The following is a 15,232-nucleotide window of genomic DNA, read 5'->3' as shown; positions in this document are numbered from 1 at the left end:
TGTTAAGCATGTCTTATGGCCCTCGACCAAAAACATTTTCGAAATTGCTAGCATTGGATAAAAATTAACTGCAACAGTTTAGCTAATGAAATGAAACCACATTGAGGTTTTCATTATAGGGCTAATAAGACAGAGCAGAGTGCAATAACATGTAATGATGCATGTAATCATATTAATCTACAGAATAATGAAGCGTGAGCATGTCGCACACAACCACAAACATACTCTGCAAACTTCTGATAAATAAAAACAAAACAACATCAACGGCTGCAAGAGAGACTTTGTGAATTGTAGGTTGGAATGACAGTTGGCTAGAAGGCATTACAGTACTGTAAATGGGGTCAAAAGGTCAAACGTTCAGTTGAACGTAAACACAAGCACTGGATAAGCAATCAGGCGTAGTGAACACATCAGAACAATTCTTTGCCTTATTAAAACGGTTCGATGATTGAAAAGAACCTATCATGTCGCTGGGATGGCATTTTCAATCTAAAATCATTGAGTGGATTTAGTATGTGCTTAAAACATGGTTGAAAAGTTGCTAGGCCAAAGCCTTAAAAGGGTTTCACATTCAAAACAAAAAAAAGTTTACTTCAATTCGATTCATGACAAGTAATGAATGATTATGTAAAGTGCTTATGCCGGGTTTACGTAATGAATATGAAGACGTCATATAGAACATAAGCCCTTTTCAAATATCCTACTGGTATTTCCCAGAAGTCCTCTTTCACAGAAAAACACACATTTACATCTTCAAATACCACACGACCCAGTCGATGTTCAATATGCCAACATTCACTGCCTGCAACTCCATTCCACGCTGGCTAGCTGACTTCCCTAGGCAGTTTCTGCACTCAAAGGTATGACTGGGGCACCAACCCTCAGACAAACAGCTGAAAGCCTCTCTGCTGTATGAATAATTCACGGTATGATGTGGTGAGGAATGGCAATTAGTTGGTTAAAGTCTGGCCGGAAGACAACAAGGAGCTCCAACCGGTCTTCTCTCCACCGCCCCCCAAAAACAGGAGCAGATGCATGAAATCAAATTAATTTACACCAGTTTGTGTTGGTAATTGGATTTTCCACACCGGATTGATAGAGCCGGAACGGGCGGGCCGATAGGACGCATCCCTGATGTCGTTTGAGATTTGACATGGAAACTGGAACTGAGCAAGTCACAACAAGAGCGCCGCCCCACTAACAGCTGGTTGGTACAAAAGACAAAAAAACAACTCAATTGGTATTGAGTAAGGGAACCTACTCATGCGAAACGTTCAATTAGATTTTTTTTGCAGCTGTCAGCAAGCTTTGTTTTAACAACAAAGAGAGGGATGTTACAAAGGGGAGAGAAACACACCAGGAAATCCTAAACTAGTCTTATTTCAACTCCTTTAAGCTTTGTGTTAATCTTAATGATTTTCTTAAAAATTGTACGTGGCGGAGCGCCCTTATGTGGTATGTATTTCAATCCATAATTCAATCAATCAATCAATCAAATTACCTCTGAGAATTGAGCCAAAATTGGGCATGCTAAACACTGGTCTGGAATCAGCCTTTGCTGCATGTCTCTTAATCTGAACCAGTTTGTTCAGAGCCTAAAGTTATCCCTGGACCAGCTACACTTCCAGTCTCATCAGCATGTAGGCTATAGCGCTGGGTGATTATGCGGACCCTCACAATACCTGATTAATGAGCGCAATGAAATGGGAGGACATGGGAATAAAAAATAAATGTAAAAAAAATAATAATCACATAAGGGCATGCCTTGGAATTGAAACATGCCAAAGCAAAAAAAAACGTCTTCCAAACACGGTTGATGTCACCCCCCCGGAAAACCCACCTTCTTCTTCATCATCATCGTCAATCTCGACCAGGGCGTTAGCTGGCATTAGCGTGCTCCCGGGAGGCCTGGCCGTAGCCTCTAACTGGTGAAACTTGTGCACTCTGTCCCTCACCAGTATAGCATCCTCTCTGTCCAGGAAGCCTAGCCTGGGACTGGGCCAGCCCAGGTCCTTCTTTTGAATTATGCTATCAATCTGAGCCACCAGTTTGGCCTGGGCACTCTGCGCCTCGCCGGGCGTATACTTATGCACGTGGACTACGTCCTCGCTCTCGCCTAGGAGTTTGGACAGAAGGGAATAGAAGTCACCTGCACACAGACAGAGAGACAGACAAAAGGAGGGGAAAGGGAAGGGAAAGAAAGAAAAGGGGAAACATGGGAAGTGTGAATACAGGTGCGGAGAGGAAGGAGGAGAAGTGTAAGTGCATTCCATTCTAGATAGTGTTGCTACGCAGCTGGAACAAGGTGTTAGCAGGAAACACAGACAACGGTAGGTGTGATATAGCATGCAATCGGACCGTTAGTTAAAAGGATAGCTGGCAAAATTTAAAAAATGCTAAATTTACAAATCTTAACGGAAAAATCCACCAAAAACCACTCATTCCTTTAATTTACAGTGTTAAATAACACTAATATGTGAGAACAATATTTTTTGAGAACAAATGTTAATTTTGGCGTAATAATAAGGTTGGTAACAACATGGAAAATTGTTGTGTAAATCTTTTGCAGCTCAAGTCAACTATGTAATGCTCTCCCTACGGGCTGGCTGGCTAGCTAGCTAGCAAACATAGCTACACACAATAACACCAAAGATAATATCAGCATGTAAAGTAGCTAGTTAGCTGTAAAATCACCTTAAAAAACTGCACTATCAATTTAGGAGTCCCCAATCTCACCATGTTCAACCTGAAGATGCCTCACAGAGTGGAGTCTAACATTTGCAACGACAGACATACTTTTGAGGAGATGGAAAACATTGCCCATGCTACGTCAATAGGCCGCACGGTGCATTCTGGGTGATTCTGGGACAATTAGCGCTTGAACGGGAGTCAATTGTCCACTAGCTCAAAAACCCAACATTAGCACAAATTTCGTCACCAAGAAGTGACGAAATTCTTTACAAATCTTTACAGAGATGTGAGATAATTAACTTGCTGTCTGTAATATCGTCTAGCTTTGGAATTGTGACATTACATACTTTCGAGGAAAATATGCACGTTTATCGACATACTTTGAGAAGGGAATGCTTGACCAATAGCTTAGCAACTGCGTGACGCAGCATGACAACGGGAACGCGATTGGTCGACAGCCTGCTGGGTGGGGCATTATACGCTCCTTCTTTCATTTTATTCCAATCTCCTTTCTATAATATCTCTGACAATGGCACCTAGCAATGCACCCTGGACTAAAGAGACAGACAGATAGGAAGAATGTGCCCTCCTTTAAATTACAAAGTTCTCAGGTAGGAATATCGCTAAAAATATGAGAAGACATCCTCCCGAGTTATGACATCAGCCAGTATTGAAATCTGACATGTATGATAGACGTTTTCACAATGTAAAAGTCGTATTCCTATTAACTTCCAGTGTAGTGAGAGAGACTTTATCACAGTGCTACATCATACCAGCCGAATTACTGTCCGCTTGAATGCCAATAACTCAGGTACACGTGAAAACATGAAATGACCCAGGGAATCGATAGAACATCACTCAGCGATGCATAAAAACTATATAACATTCAAAATGGGTGAACCTTTCCTTTAACTTACAGCATTTTGACCAGTAGGGGGTTGTAGCATTTTTGGTACTATCCTCTACTGCGGCTAAATGCACAGTACATAAAAATGCGCAGTACATAAAATGTTACAACCCTTTCTCATATTATTGTACTACAAATAAATCTCAAAAAGACTAACAGACCACATGCATCCTGTACACAATACAGAATACTATGGTTATGATATCTTCTTAGGTATGCCTACGTTAAACTGCCATCTAGGCTAGGCCTAAATCCTTCAACAAGCTAGCCAACGGGTGGCAGGGAGTGTTCTGAATGGATCGCTGTGTGTGTGCGATCACTCATTGCATTAACAGCTGCGACGGGAAGTGACAGTGTTTCAGAGCACTATGTATTCTGGAAAGCCACCCTACATCTATGGCGGCGTATAATCAATTTCTCAGCGTAAAAAGGTCACATCTGAAAGCAAGAACAGCAATCACATCCCATAAAGACAATAGCACTGAACTCTGACATACTGCATAGCTGCACAAACACACACACACTGCATTTCAAAGAAGAGGCTTCTGCCCGTTTTTTAATAGGTTCATATTAAAGGTTAGGTAGCATAAATGTAACCAGATGTAACAAACATTTGTATTAGTATATGCATCAAAAGTCCCAAGACCTCACTTTTCTTTTTTTTCGAGTTATGACATAAAGCTATTCAGAATTCAGAAGAATGAAAAAGAAAATGTCGGAAAATGTTTTCCGGGGATTGGTGTAATATGGAGGACCCGGCAAGCCAGCCTATCCACTATAATGCAAACTCCAACAGAAATAACTTCAAATGTATAACTTCAAATTAAACCAAATCGTTTGCACTCATGACTACTGGTTTTAATTAAAATGTTCAGCAAATACTTTTGAAATGTTAGAAATCAACTTGAAAGGTTGCTAGCCAACTAACCTGCTAACGTTAGCCCTGTTAGCCTGCTAACTTTAGCCCTACCAGGCTGTTACGTTAGCAGTGCATGAGTCAACACCTAGCTTACAGCTTAATTTATCAAAGAATGTTAGCCATATGCAGTTATTTTAGCCAGCAGCTAGCTAGCCAGCCAGCTAAAGTTCACTATTTAGCTATTAGCCTAGCCAACCACTACGGTTATGGTTGGCAAACTAAAGCTCAACTACTGGAGACCAGCTAGAACACAACTAACACAACACAACCAAAACATTAGCGCAGATTAAAAGCAAAGAGAGAGCAGAGACTTACAGATTGATGGCTGGGGCCCATCTGATGGTAAAACGTTTAAAAGAGTGCAGGCTGAGTTAGCAACCAAAGCGAGGGGGAAGCAGGCGTTTCACTGGGCCAGCGGTTTGCTGATGTCAACGTTGTGAACAGAGTGCCCAATGGTGGCGGTCGGGTTATGGTATGGGCAGGCATAAGCTACGGACAACGAACACAATTGCATGTTATTGATGGCAATTTGAATGCACAGAGATACCGTACACGAGATCCTGAGACCCATTGTCGTACCATTCATCCGCCGCCATCATCTCATGTTTCAGAATGATAATACACGGCCGCATGTCGCAAGGATCTGTACACAATTCCTGCATGCTGAAAATGTCCCAGTTCTTCCATGGACTTCATACTCTCCAGACATGTCACTCATTGAGAAATTGTTGCATGTTGTGTTTCTAATTTTGCTCAGCGTACATGCTAGTGGCTAACATTAGCCAGCTTGAACTAGCTACCGAGCTAGCATACGAACTTGGTAGCACAGAGTAGATCCTCCATATAATGTTGAGAAATAGCGCATTGTTGGTAGTTTAGAAGATATCCAGAAATAAGGTAATTAATAAATATGTAATAACTCAAAAACATGAACTATGTTTATACTTAAAGGTAACCAGATCGTAACTACTTTGACCACACTGTTGTTATAATGATGAGTAAAAACTCATGTTTCCTCCCCTTTAAACTAGTTTGGCGCTGATAACAGAATGCTACAGTGTTGTATCATCAGGAAAAAGATTATCACTGTTATCCGTTCTCTTGATCAGTCATCCCCTGTGTGTTTAAGAGAGCTTCCTTCAAAAAGTGTAGCTCAATTCCAACAATAATCTCTCATAAACACCTTTTTTTCAGTCTTTATCGGTTGAGGGAGCCCTCTTTAACGTACAGAGACACACACGTACAGTAGTTGAGCTCCACCCACTGTGATATATGAACTGTAGCAGCTCCTTATTTATTGAGCCCATTCATCAGAGGCAGGATCGGCAAACACACACAGACAACACTAGAAGCCCTGAATGACAGCCAGTGGATTTGTGTCCTAATAACAGCAAAGGAAAATATAGCCAGCCATTTATCAAACTGTCCCGATCTGGAGAGGCCCAGATAATAAGAGGATCAGATTCTCAGGGAGGGAGGGAGAGAGACGGAGATAGAGGGAAGGAGAGAGGGGGAGGGGAGACCGAGGTACATGGAGGGAGAGAGGGAGGGAGGGAGAGGGGAAGAGAGAGGGAGGGAAAGAACAAAATGACAGTGATTGAATGTGTGAGTATGTGGGTGTTTGTATGAGAGAGGGGGGGGGAGAGAGAGAGAGAGGGGGAGAGAGACTAACCAGGTTTACATCCAATATTTTTACGTGATTAAAACAGCTAATTTGGGGAAGGAGGGAGACAGAGATAGATGGAGGGAGGGAGGGAAAGAACAAATTGACAGTGATTGAATGTGTGAGTATGTGGGTGTTTGTATGAGGAGAGAGAGAGAGAGAGAGAGAGAGAGAGAGAGAGAGAGAGAGAGAGAGAGAGAGAGAGAGAGAGAGAGAGAGAGAGAGAGAGAGAGAGAGAGAGAGAGAGAGAGAGAGAGAGAGAGAGAGAGAGAGAGAGAGAGAGAGAGAGAGAGAGAGAGAGAGAGAGAGAGAGAGAGGTTTCCATCCAATATTTTTACGCGATTAAAACAGCTAATTTGTCGGTAAACTTTTCAAAAGTCGACAAAACAAAGGTCAGGGCTCTGTGCAGGCCAGTCAAGTTCTTCCATACCAATCTCAACAAACCATTTCTGTATGGATGGGGGCATTTTCATGCTGAAACAGGAGAGAGGCTTCCCCAAACTGTTGTATCATCTAGAATGTCATTGTATGCTGTAGCGTTAAGATTTCCCTTCACTGAAACTAAGGATCTTAGCCCAAAACATGAAAAACAATACCAGACCGTTATTCCTTATCCACCTAACTTTACAGTTGGCACTATGCATTGGGGCAGGTAGCGTACTCCTGGCATCCGCCAAACCCAGATTTGTCCGTCGGACTGCCAGATGGTGTAGCGGGATTCATCACTCCAGAGAACGTGTTTCCACTGCTCCAGAGTCCAATGGCGGCGAGCTTAACACCACTCCAGCCGGCTCTTGGCATGGCGATCTTAGGCTTGTGTGCGTGCGGCTGCTCGGCCATGGAAACCCATTTCTTGAAGCTCCCAATGAACAGTTATTGTGCTGACGTTGCTTCCAGAGGCAGTTTGGAACTCAGTAGTGACGGTTGCAACTGAAGACAGATGATTTTTAACACGCTACACGCTTCTGCATTTTCCATTCTGTTAGCTTGTGTGGCCTACCACTTCGCGGCTGAGCAGTTGTTGCTCCTAACGTTTCCACTTCACAATAACAACACTTACAGTTGACTGGGGTTGCTCTAGCAGAAATTTGACAAACTGCCTTGTTGGAAAAGTGGCATCCTATGACGGTGCCACATTGACATTCACCGAGCTCTTCGGTATGGGCAATTATACTGCCAATATTTGTGTATGGAGAATGCATGGCTGTGTGCTCCATTTTTTACACCTGTTTGCAACGGGTGTGGCTGAAATAGCCAAATGCACTAATTTGAAGGGGTGACCACATACTTTTGAAATGTATCTGTGACCAACAGATGCATTTCTGTATTCCCAGCAGTGGAGGCTCCTCAGAGGAGGAAGGAGACGACCATCCTCTTTAGCGAATTTCATAAAAATAGTCAAACATAAAAATAGTTACCCTTTTTAGATAAAACTACACTAAATATAATCACGTCACCAAATAAATAAAACACACTTTTTGCAATGGTCTACAGTAGTCTCAACAGCACTCTGTAGGGTAGAACCATGTTGTAGCCGGAGGACAGCTAGCTCCCATCCTCCTCTGGGTACATTGACTTCCAATACAAAACCTAGGAGGCTCATGGTTCTCACACCCTTCCATAAACTGACACAGTAATTATGACAACTTCCGGATGACGTCCTCCAACCTATCAGAGTTCTTGCAGCATGAACTGACATGTTGTCCACCCAAACAAAGGATAAGAGAATGAATCTAGTACAGAAAGCATAAGCTACAGCTAGCTAACACTGCAGTGCATAAAATGAGGTGAGTAGTTGACTCAAGAGAAAGACAATAGTTGAACAGTTTTTAAAAAATGTATTTCTTCCAAAATTAAGGAGAATCTAGAAAGAGATTGTTGTTTTTTTCAATTTCAGTTTACCAGCAAATGCAGCTAGCTAGTTTAGCCTACTCAAACACTGTGCTCAAAAAGAGGGATGCTATGTTAGCTAGCTGGCTATGACTATCCAACACAACACTGGAACTCTTGCAAGTCAAGGTAAGCTTTTGGTTTTATTCATTTATTGCCACTGGGGCCCACCTGTGTAAGTGACAAACTGCTTAGTGACTGTACACTAACATTACTGTATGCTTGTAGCGGGTTTACTAACACGTTAGTTCTATTAGCTAATATGATGACAACGATGTAGGCTGTGTGTTGCGGTTTTGTGAAGTCCACAAGAGAAGAGAGGAGGAGAGCGTATAGATGCGAGAAGACGGCAGGTAGCCTAGTGGTTAAAGCGTTGGGCCAGTAACCGAAAGGTTGCAAGATCAAATCCCCGAGCTGACAAGGTAAAAATCTGTCGTTCTGCCCCCGAACAAGACCGTCATTGTTCCACTGTTCCTAGGCCGTCATTGAAAATAAGAATTTGTTCTTAACTTACTTGCCTAGTTAAACAAAGGTAAAAAAAAAAAAAAAAAAAATGTGGCTGCTATGAAAGTGAACTGTGTTTACGCATAATCAGGAGTGTATTCATTCCACCGATTCTGTTGAAAAACGTTTTCTTAAACGGAAGCAAACGAAACAAAACAGGGATTTGCGACTGTTGGACTAATGATTAAATCCTATATCAGCTAGATGCAGGCAAGAGTGTACAAGGCGGTATTGAATATGTCACTGTCTGTCTATGTGTCACGGTCTGTCACCAAAATATTTTATCTCAACCTGTGTGTACCTACATTGTAAACTTTCATTCATAGGCTAATTTAAAGCAACCTCATGATGGGTATTGGGAAAATTTGAGTATCATGTAATAGCCTAAAACTATCGCTGTTACATTGAGCTGGGTGAATAGAATATGAATGACAGTCATCCAATATGCTGTAATAGAAATAAGGCCATGCTCATAAAAATAAAAAATAAATTGTCCTCCCTCATCTTAAACGGCACTGACCGCCACTGATTCCCAGCCATGTGAAATCAATAGATTAGGGCCTAATGAATTTATTTAAATTGACTGATTTCCTTATACTGATTATACTGATTTCGTCTTCCTTTGGCCACCTCTCCTTCCAGTTCTCTGCTGCCAATGACAGGAACGAACTGCAAACATCTCTGAAGCTGGAGACTTACCTCCCTCACAAGCTTTAAGCACCAGGTAGCACCAGCTGTCAGAACAGCTCACAGATCACTGCACCTGTACATAGCTCATCTGTAAATAGGCCATCCAAACTACCTCATCCCCATACTGTATTTATGTATTTGTTTTGCTCATTTGCACCCCTGTATCTTTACTTGCTCATTCATATTCTGCACATTCTACCATTCCAGTGTTTAATTGCTATATTGTAATTACTTTGCCACCATGGCCTATTTATTGCCTTACCTCTCTTATCCTACCTCATTTGCACATGCTGTATATATATTTTTCTATTCTATTATTGATTGTATGTTTGTTCATTCCATGTGTAACTCTGTGTTGTTGTATGTGTCGAACTGCTTTGCTTTGCTTTATCTTGGCCAGGTCGCAGTTGCAAATGAGAACTTGTTCTCAACTAGCCTACCTGGTTAAATAAAGGTGAAATAAATAAATAAATAAAAAATAAAAATACGAACTGTAACTCAGTAAAATCTTTTAAATTGTTGCATGTTGCGTTACATTTTTGTTCAGTATACATTACAGCTACATTGCATATCATAAAAACTAGAAGAGAAGCAGTTCATCTCTCATCAACCCTCAACCAGGAAAGACTGGTATGCATGTTGCTGATCTTAGTTCTGTATGTGCGGTTGAGGGAAAGGCACGCTGCCCAGCTTTGAAAGGTATTTCTTTGCTGCACTTGACCATATTACCGGACAGTAATCAAGTTGGGACAAGACCAGAGCCTGAACAACTAGTACAGTTGATTTTTGTGTCAAAAAACCCCCAACACAAAACATATTTTAATATGTCCCCCTCTTCACCACAATTCTGTCAATATTGACCATGATAATTGCACAACCAATGTTATATCTAGGAGTTCAGCTTTCTCAACTCCCTCAATGGTCACACTCTTTATACACAACTCCTCTTGAGGTTTAGGTGTTAGAGAATGTTTTGAACCAAATACAATGCTTTTAGTTTCAGATGTATTTAAGACCAGTTTATTATGAATCACCCATTCTGATACTGACTAACTCCTTATAAAAAATGTCAGTGAGCTCACTGGTTTTGGGTGCTGACATGTAGACTGTGGAATCAAATCAAATCAAAGATTATTGGTCACGTGCGCCGAATACAACATTTCACCTTACAGTGAAATGCTTACTTACAGGCTCTAACCAACAATGCAATTTCTAAGTATTTTTTTTTAAATAACAAGGTATTAGGTGAACAATAGGTAAGTAAAGAAATAAAAACAACAGTAAAAAGACAGTGAAAAATAACAGTAGCGAGGCTATGTACAGTAGCGAGCATACAATAGTTATTCTAGATTTGTGTAAGATCAGTGGCAAATCATTTGTAAAAAAAAAAATAGAAGAGTAACGGCCCAAGGCAACTGCCTTGAGGGACACCACACTGTACAAATCCAATTTTAGAGAAGCTTCCATTGAAGAACACTCTCTGGGTTCTATTGGATAAATAACTGTTCAATCATGTGATGACAGGTGATGTAAAGCCATAGCAAGTGAGTTTCTTCAATAACCATGTATGATCAATAACATCAAAGGCTGCATTGAAATCTAACACAGCTCCAACTATCATCTTATTATTAATTTCCTTTAGCCAATCATCAGTCATCGTAGTCAGTGCAGTGCAAGTTGAGTGCCCTTCTCTATAAGCATACTGAAAGTCAGTAGTTAACTTGTTCTCTGAAAAATAGCGTTGTATTTGGTCAAACACAATTTCCCCCATCAGTTTACTAATAAAGGACAGAAAAGTGATTGGGCGGCTGTTAGAGCCAACAAATTGTGCTTTACTATTGTTGGGCAGTAGAATTACCTTAGCTTACTTCCATGCCTGTGGACACACACACTTCTTTAGGATTTGGTTAAAGATATAGCAAATAAGGGTTGTAATACAGTCTGCTAGCATTCTCTATAGTTTCCCATCAAGGTTGTGTATACCTGGTGGCTTATCATTATTGATGGATAGTAATAGTTTTTCCACCTCTCCCACACTAACTTGACCAAATTCAAAACAGCAATCCTTTCTCTTTCATTATTAGATATTTTATACAAAAATCTGATTGTTCACTGTTCAGCATTGTCATTTTACTTCAGAGTTTTTCCACTTTACTAGTGAAACAGACATTGAAATTATTGGCAATATCGAAAAGTTTAGTTATAAATGACCCATCAACATCAATGAACGATGGCGATGAATTGGGTTTTCTGCCCATTTAAGGTACTCCAAAGTCTTGTTCCATTGTGTTTTATGTAATTTTTCTTGGTTTGGTAATTTAATTTCTTCTTATTTTTGTTAAGTTTAGTCACAACATTTCTCAATTCATAGTACAGTATGTCAACCAATCATCTGAGCATCCTGACTTATTTGCCACCTCTTATTTGCATAATTTCATTGAACCACACAATTTTTCAATTCACCATTAATCCAGAGGGCGCTAAGAGTTCTGACAGTTCATTTCTTAACAATTGGCATTAATACTTGTGCAAATATTTCCAGTGCTGCATCTGGATTCACTTCCTCATACACATCAGACCAACATACATTTATTTACATCTTCAACAAAAGAGTCCTGAGAAAACATTTTGTATGATCTCTTTTAAATTACTTTAGGCCCAACCTTTGGCACTTTGTCTTTCCTTGTTATTACCACAATGTTATGGTCACGACAGCTAATGGGAACTGATATTACTTTGGAGCAAAGCGCGACAGCATGATTAAAGATATTATCAATACAAGTGGATGTCACAGATCCAACACTATTGGTATGCCCTCTAGTTGATTGAGTGATAACCTGGGTCATATTACAGGCATTAGTGACAGTTAGAAGGTTCCTCTTGAGAGAACAGCTAGTTGCTAAACAGTCAATGTTCAGGTCACTCAGAAAATAGACCTCTCTGTTAACATCACACACACATTGCACACATATTATCCAAGTACTGACTGTTAGCACTTAGCGGCTTATATCAACACCCCAAAATAAGAGGCTTTAGATGAGGCGGGTGAACTTGCAACCACTATACTTCCAACAACATTAGAGATGAGATCTTCTCTAAGCTTTAAGGGAATATGGCTCTGAACCCAACATCACATATACACAAACTGACACTTACAAGAGCATGATTGGCTGACTATTAGCTAAAGAATGTTTTTTAAATTTTCACCTTTCCCATAGGCATTCCTGTCTTTCCTGTAGATGTTATGACCTTGTATTGCTATATCCAAGGAATTATCTAAGTGAGTTTCAGAGATGGCCAGTATATGAATGTTATCCGATGTTAGTAAGTTATTGATTTCATAATCCTTGTTTCTAAGGCTACATACAGCATATTAATATGTGCTATTCTTAGCCCTTTCCTGGGTAGCTTATCGACATCATATATGAAAATTTAAAAAACATTCTTTAGCTAATAGTCAGCCAATCAGGCTCTTGTAAGTGTCCGTTTGTGTATATGTGATGTTGGGTTGAAGCTACTGACCCGGAAGCCTGGCTCTCTCAGTCCTCCTAGGTTTTTGGGTGGGAGGGTGGACAATGAGCTTGTCATAGCAGATGTAAGCAATGTCCTCACGCTCTCTGGCAGCTTTCATAGCTGGGATAAGTTATTTCTGCCTCTGGCGCACAGCTTCAGAGAAGTTCTCATTGAGGAAGATGTTGGTTCCTCTCAAGTTCTTGGCTCTTTCCAGAACAGTCATCTTGTCCTTGAACCTAAGGGAACTTGACCTCTATCGGCCTGGGTCTGTCACTTGGGCTCGTCACAGGTTTTCCAGACCTATGTGCGTGGCTCCACCTCAATCTTTCTATGATCCATCTGCAGCTTTTCTTTGATCATTTTTTTTAACTTTCTTCTCAGACTCCGTCCAGGTCTCGTGGAGACTTTGGTATGCCATCCACAACAATGTTATTCCTCATGGATTTTCCCTCTAGATAGTCTGTTTTCCGAGTTAACTGTAATAATAATTTATAGACAGTGCTGATGTCATCTCTCGTGGACTTAGTGTTTTGTTATCTTGCTGCTTTTTCATGACATCCACTTCTCCCTGGGATAACTGCAAACTGTTCTGAAGGCCTTGGACCTCTCTGGTCAGACATCCACCTCTCCCTGGAAGAACTGCAAACTGTTCTGAAGGCCTTGGACCACTCTGGTCAGACATCCACCTCTCCCTGTAAGAACTGCAAACTGTTCTGAAGGCCTTGGACTACTCTGGTCAGACATCCATCTTTCCCTGGGAGAACTGCAAACTGTTCTGAAGGCCTTGGATCTCTCTGGTCAGACATCCACCTCTCCCTGAGAGGACTGCAAACTGTTCTGAAAGTCCTGGACCACTCTGGTCAGACAACCACCTCCCCCCGGGAGAACTGCAAACTGTTTTGAAGGCCTTGAACCACTCTGGTCAGACCACCACCTTCCCCTGGGAGAACTGCAAACTGTTCTGAAGGCCTTGGACCACTCTGGTCAGACATCCACCTCTCCCTGTAAGAACTGCAAACTGTTCTTAAGGCCTTGGACCTCTCTGGTCAGATCGTACATTCTTTTGTCAGTCCACCAGTATTTGGACAAAGCGCTTGAATCTATGTTCCTGTAACAATTGCTTGTAGACATCTTGTTGTTGATTTTAACTTTGGGCGGCATGATGGTAGCAACCTAGGCTAACGCTGGTACTCCGAGCAATTCCAGCCGGCACAGCTCGCAGGGTTGATGGAAACCACAATAAACAGCAGGGATTTAAACAGCTACAAGCCCAGCACAATCCGTGGTCCCAGCCACAAGGGCTAACCCCGTCACGGGTTGTGTTCAAACTATCCCAGACAGACAGACAGTAGCAGTGGCAGCAACATTTTAACACTATATACTGCAACATTTTTTGTGACAAAACCATCAGTAAGGTTGAAAATACAATGGAAACCCACTTAATTTGTATTTTTTTGTACGGCGCACTAGAATTTAACCGTTAAGTTATTTTTATGTGTACTACATCATCACACACAGCTTTTTATTCACAACAAGTTAATTTAATGAAACGCATCTCTGGTGGGAAAATGCGCATACTTTATTTATGCAGATTTAAGAATATTTGCATGAAAATCTGTTGCCAATTGGATGGAGACCTAATTGGTGATGGAAACCTATATAGTGATGGAAATCTAGTTGGTGATGGAAACCTAGTTGGTGATGGAAACCTAGATGGTGATGGAAACCTAGGTAGTGATGGATACCTAGATAGTGATGGAAACCTAGATGGTGATGGAAACTTAGATAGTGATGGAAACCTAGATAGTGATGGAAACCTAGATGGTGATGGAAACCTAGATAGTGATGGAAACCTAGATGGTGATGGAAACTTAGATAGTGATGGAAACCTAGATAGTGATGGAAACCTAGATAGTGATGGAAACCTAGATGGTGATGGAAACCTAGATGGTGATGGAAACCTAGATAGTGATGGAAACCTAGATAGTGATGGAAACCTAGATAGTGATGGAAACCTAGATAGTGATGGAAACCTAGATAGTGATGGAAACCTAGATAGTGATGGAAACCTAGATGGTGATGGAAACCTAGATGGTGATGGAAACTTAGATAGTGATGGAAACCTAGATAGTGATGGAAACCTAGATAGTGATGGAAACCTAGATGGTGATGGAAACCTAGATAGTGATGGAAACCTAGATGGTGATGGAAACTTAGATAGTGATGGAAACCTAGATGGTGATGGAAACCTAGATGGTGATGGAAACCTAGATAGTGATGGAAACCTAGATAGTGATGGAAACCTAGATAGTGATGGATACGTAGATAGTGATGGAAACCTAGATAGTGATGGAAACCTAGATAGTGATGGAAACCTAGATGGTGATGGAAACCTAGATAGTGATGGATACGTAGATAGTGATGGAAACCTAGATAGTGATGGAAACCTAGATAG

At 41.1% G+C, this 15,232-nt stretch overlaps 1 protein-coding gene across 4 annotated transcripts in view; it reads right to left on the bottom strand.

The window, feature by feature from the left end:
• The window catches only part of pam (peptidylglycine alpha-amidating monooxygenase), a 130,518-nt gene that overhangs the window by 36,689 nt on the left and 78,597 nt on the right, over positions 1-15,232 (bottom strand). For 3 of the 4 annotated variants that reach the window (XM_055875512.1, XM_055875511.1, XM_055875513.1), the window contains one exon: positions 1,841-2,149. The exons of the other annotated variant lie outside the window; for it this stretch is intronic. In XM_055875512.1, the coding sequence (XP_055731487.1) occupies positions 1,841-2,149 (309 nt within the window). The remainder of the gene's footprint in view (positions 1-1,840; positions 2,150-15,232) is intronic. 4 annotated transcript variants of the gene reach the window in all.

This window comes from Salvelinus fontinalis, chromosome 21, assembly GCF_029448725.1.
Source record: "Salvelinus fontinalis isolate EN_2023a chromosome 21, ASM2944872v1, whole genome shotgun sequence".
Classification (NCBI taxonomy): Eukaryota; Metazoa; Chordata; class Actinopteri; order Salmoniformes; family Salmonidae; genus Salvelinus; species Salvelinus fontinalis.
The sequence above is the reverse complement of the archived record's forward strand: the minus strand, read 5'-3'. Positions and strand labels throughout refer to the sequence as shown.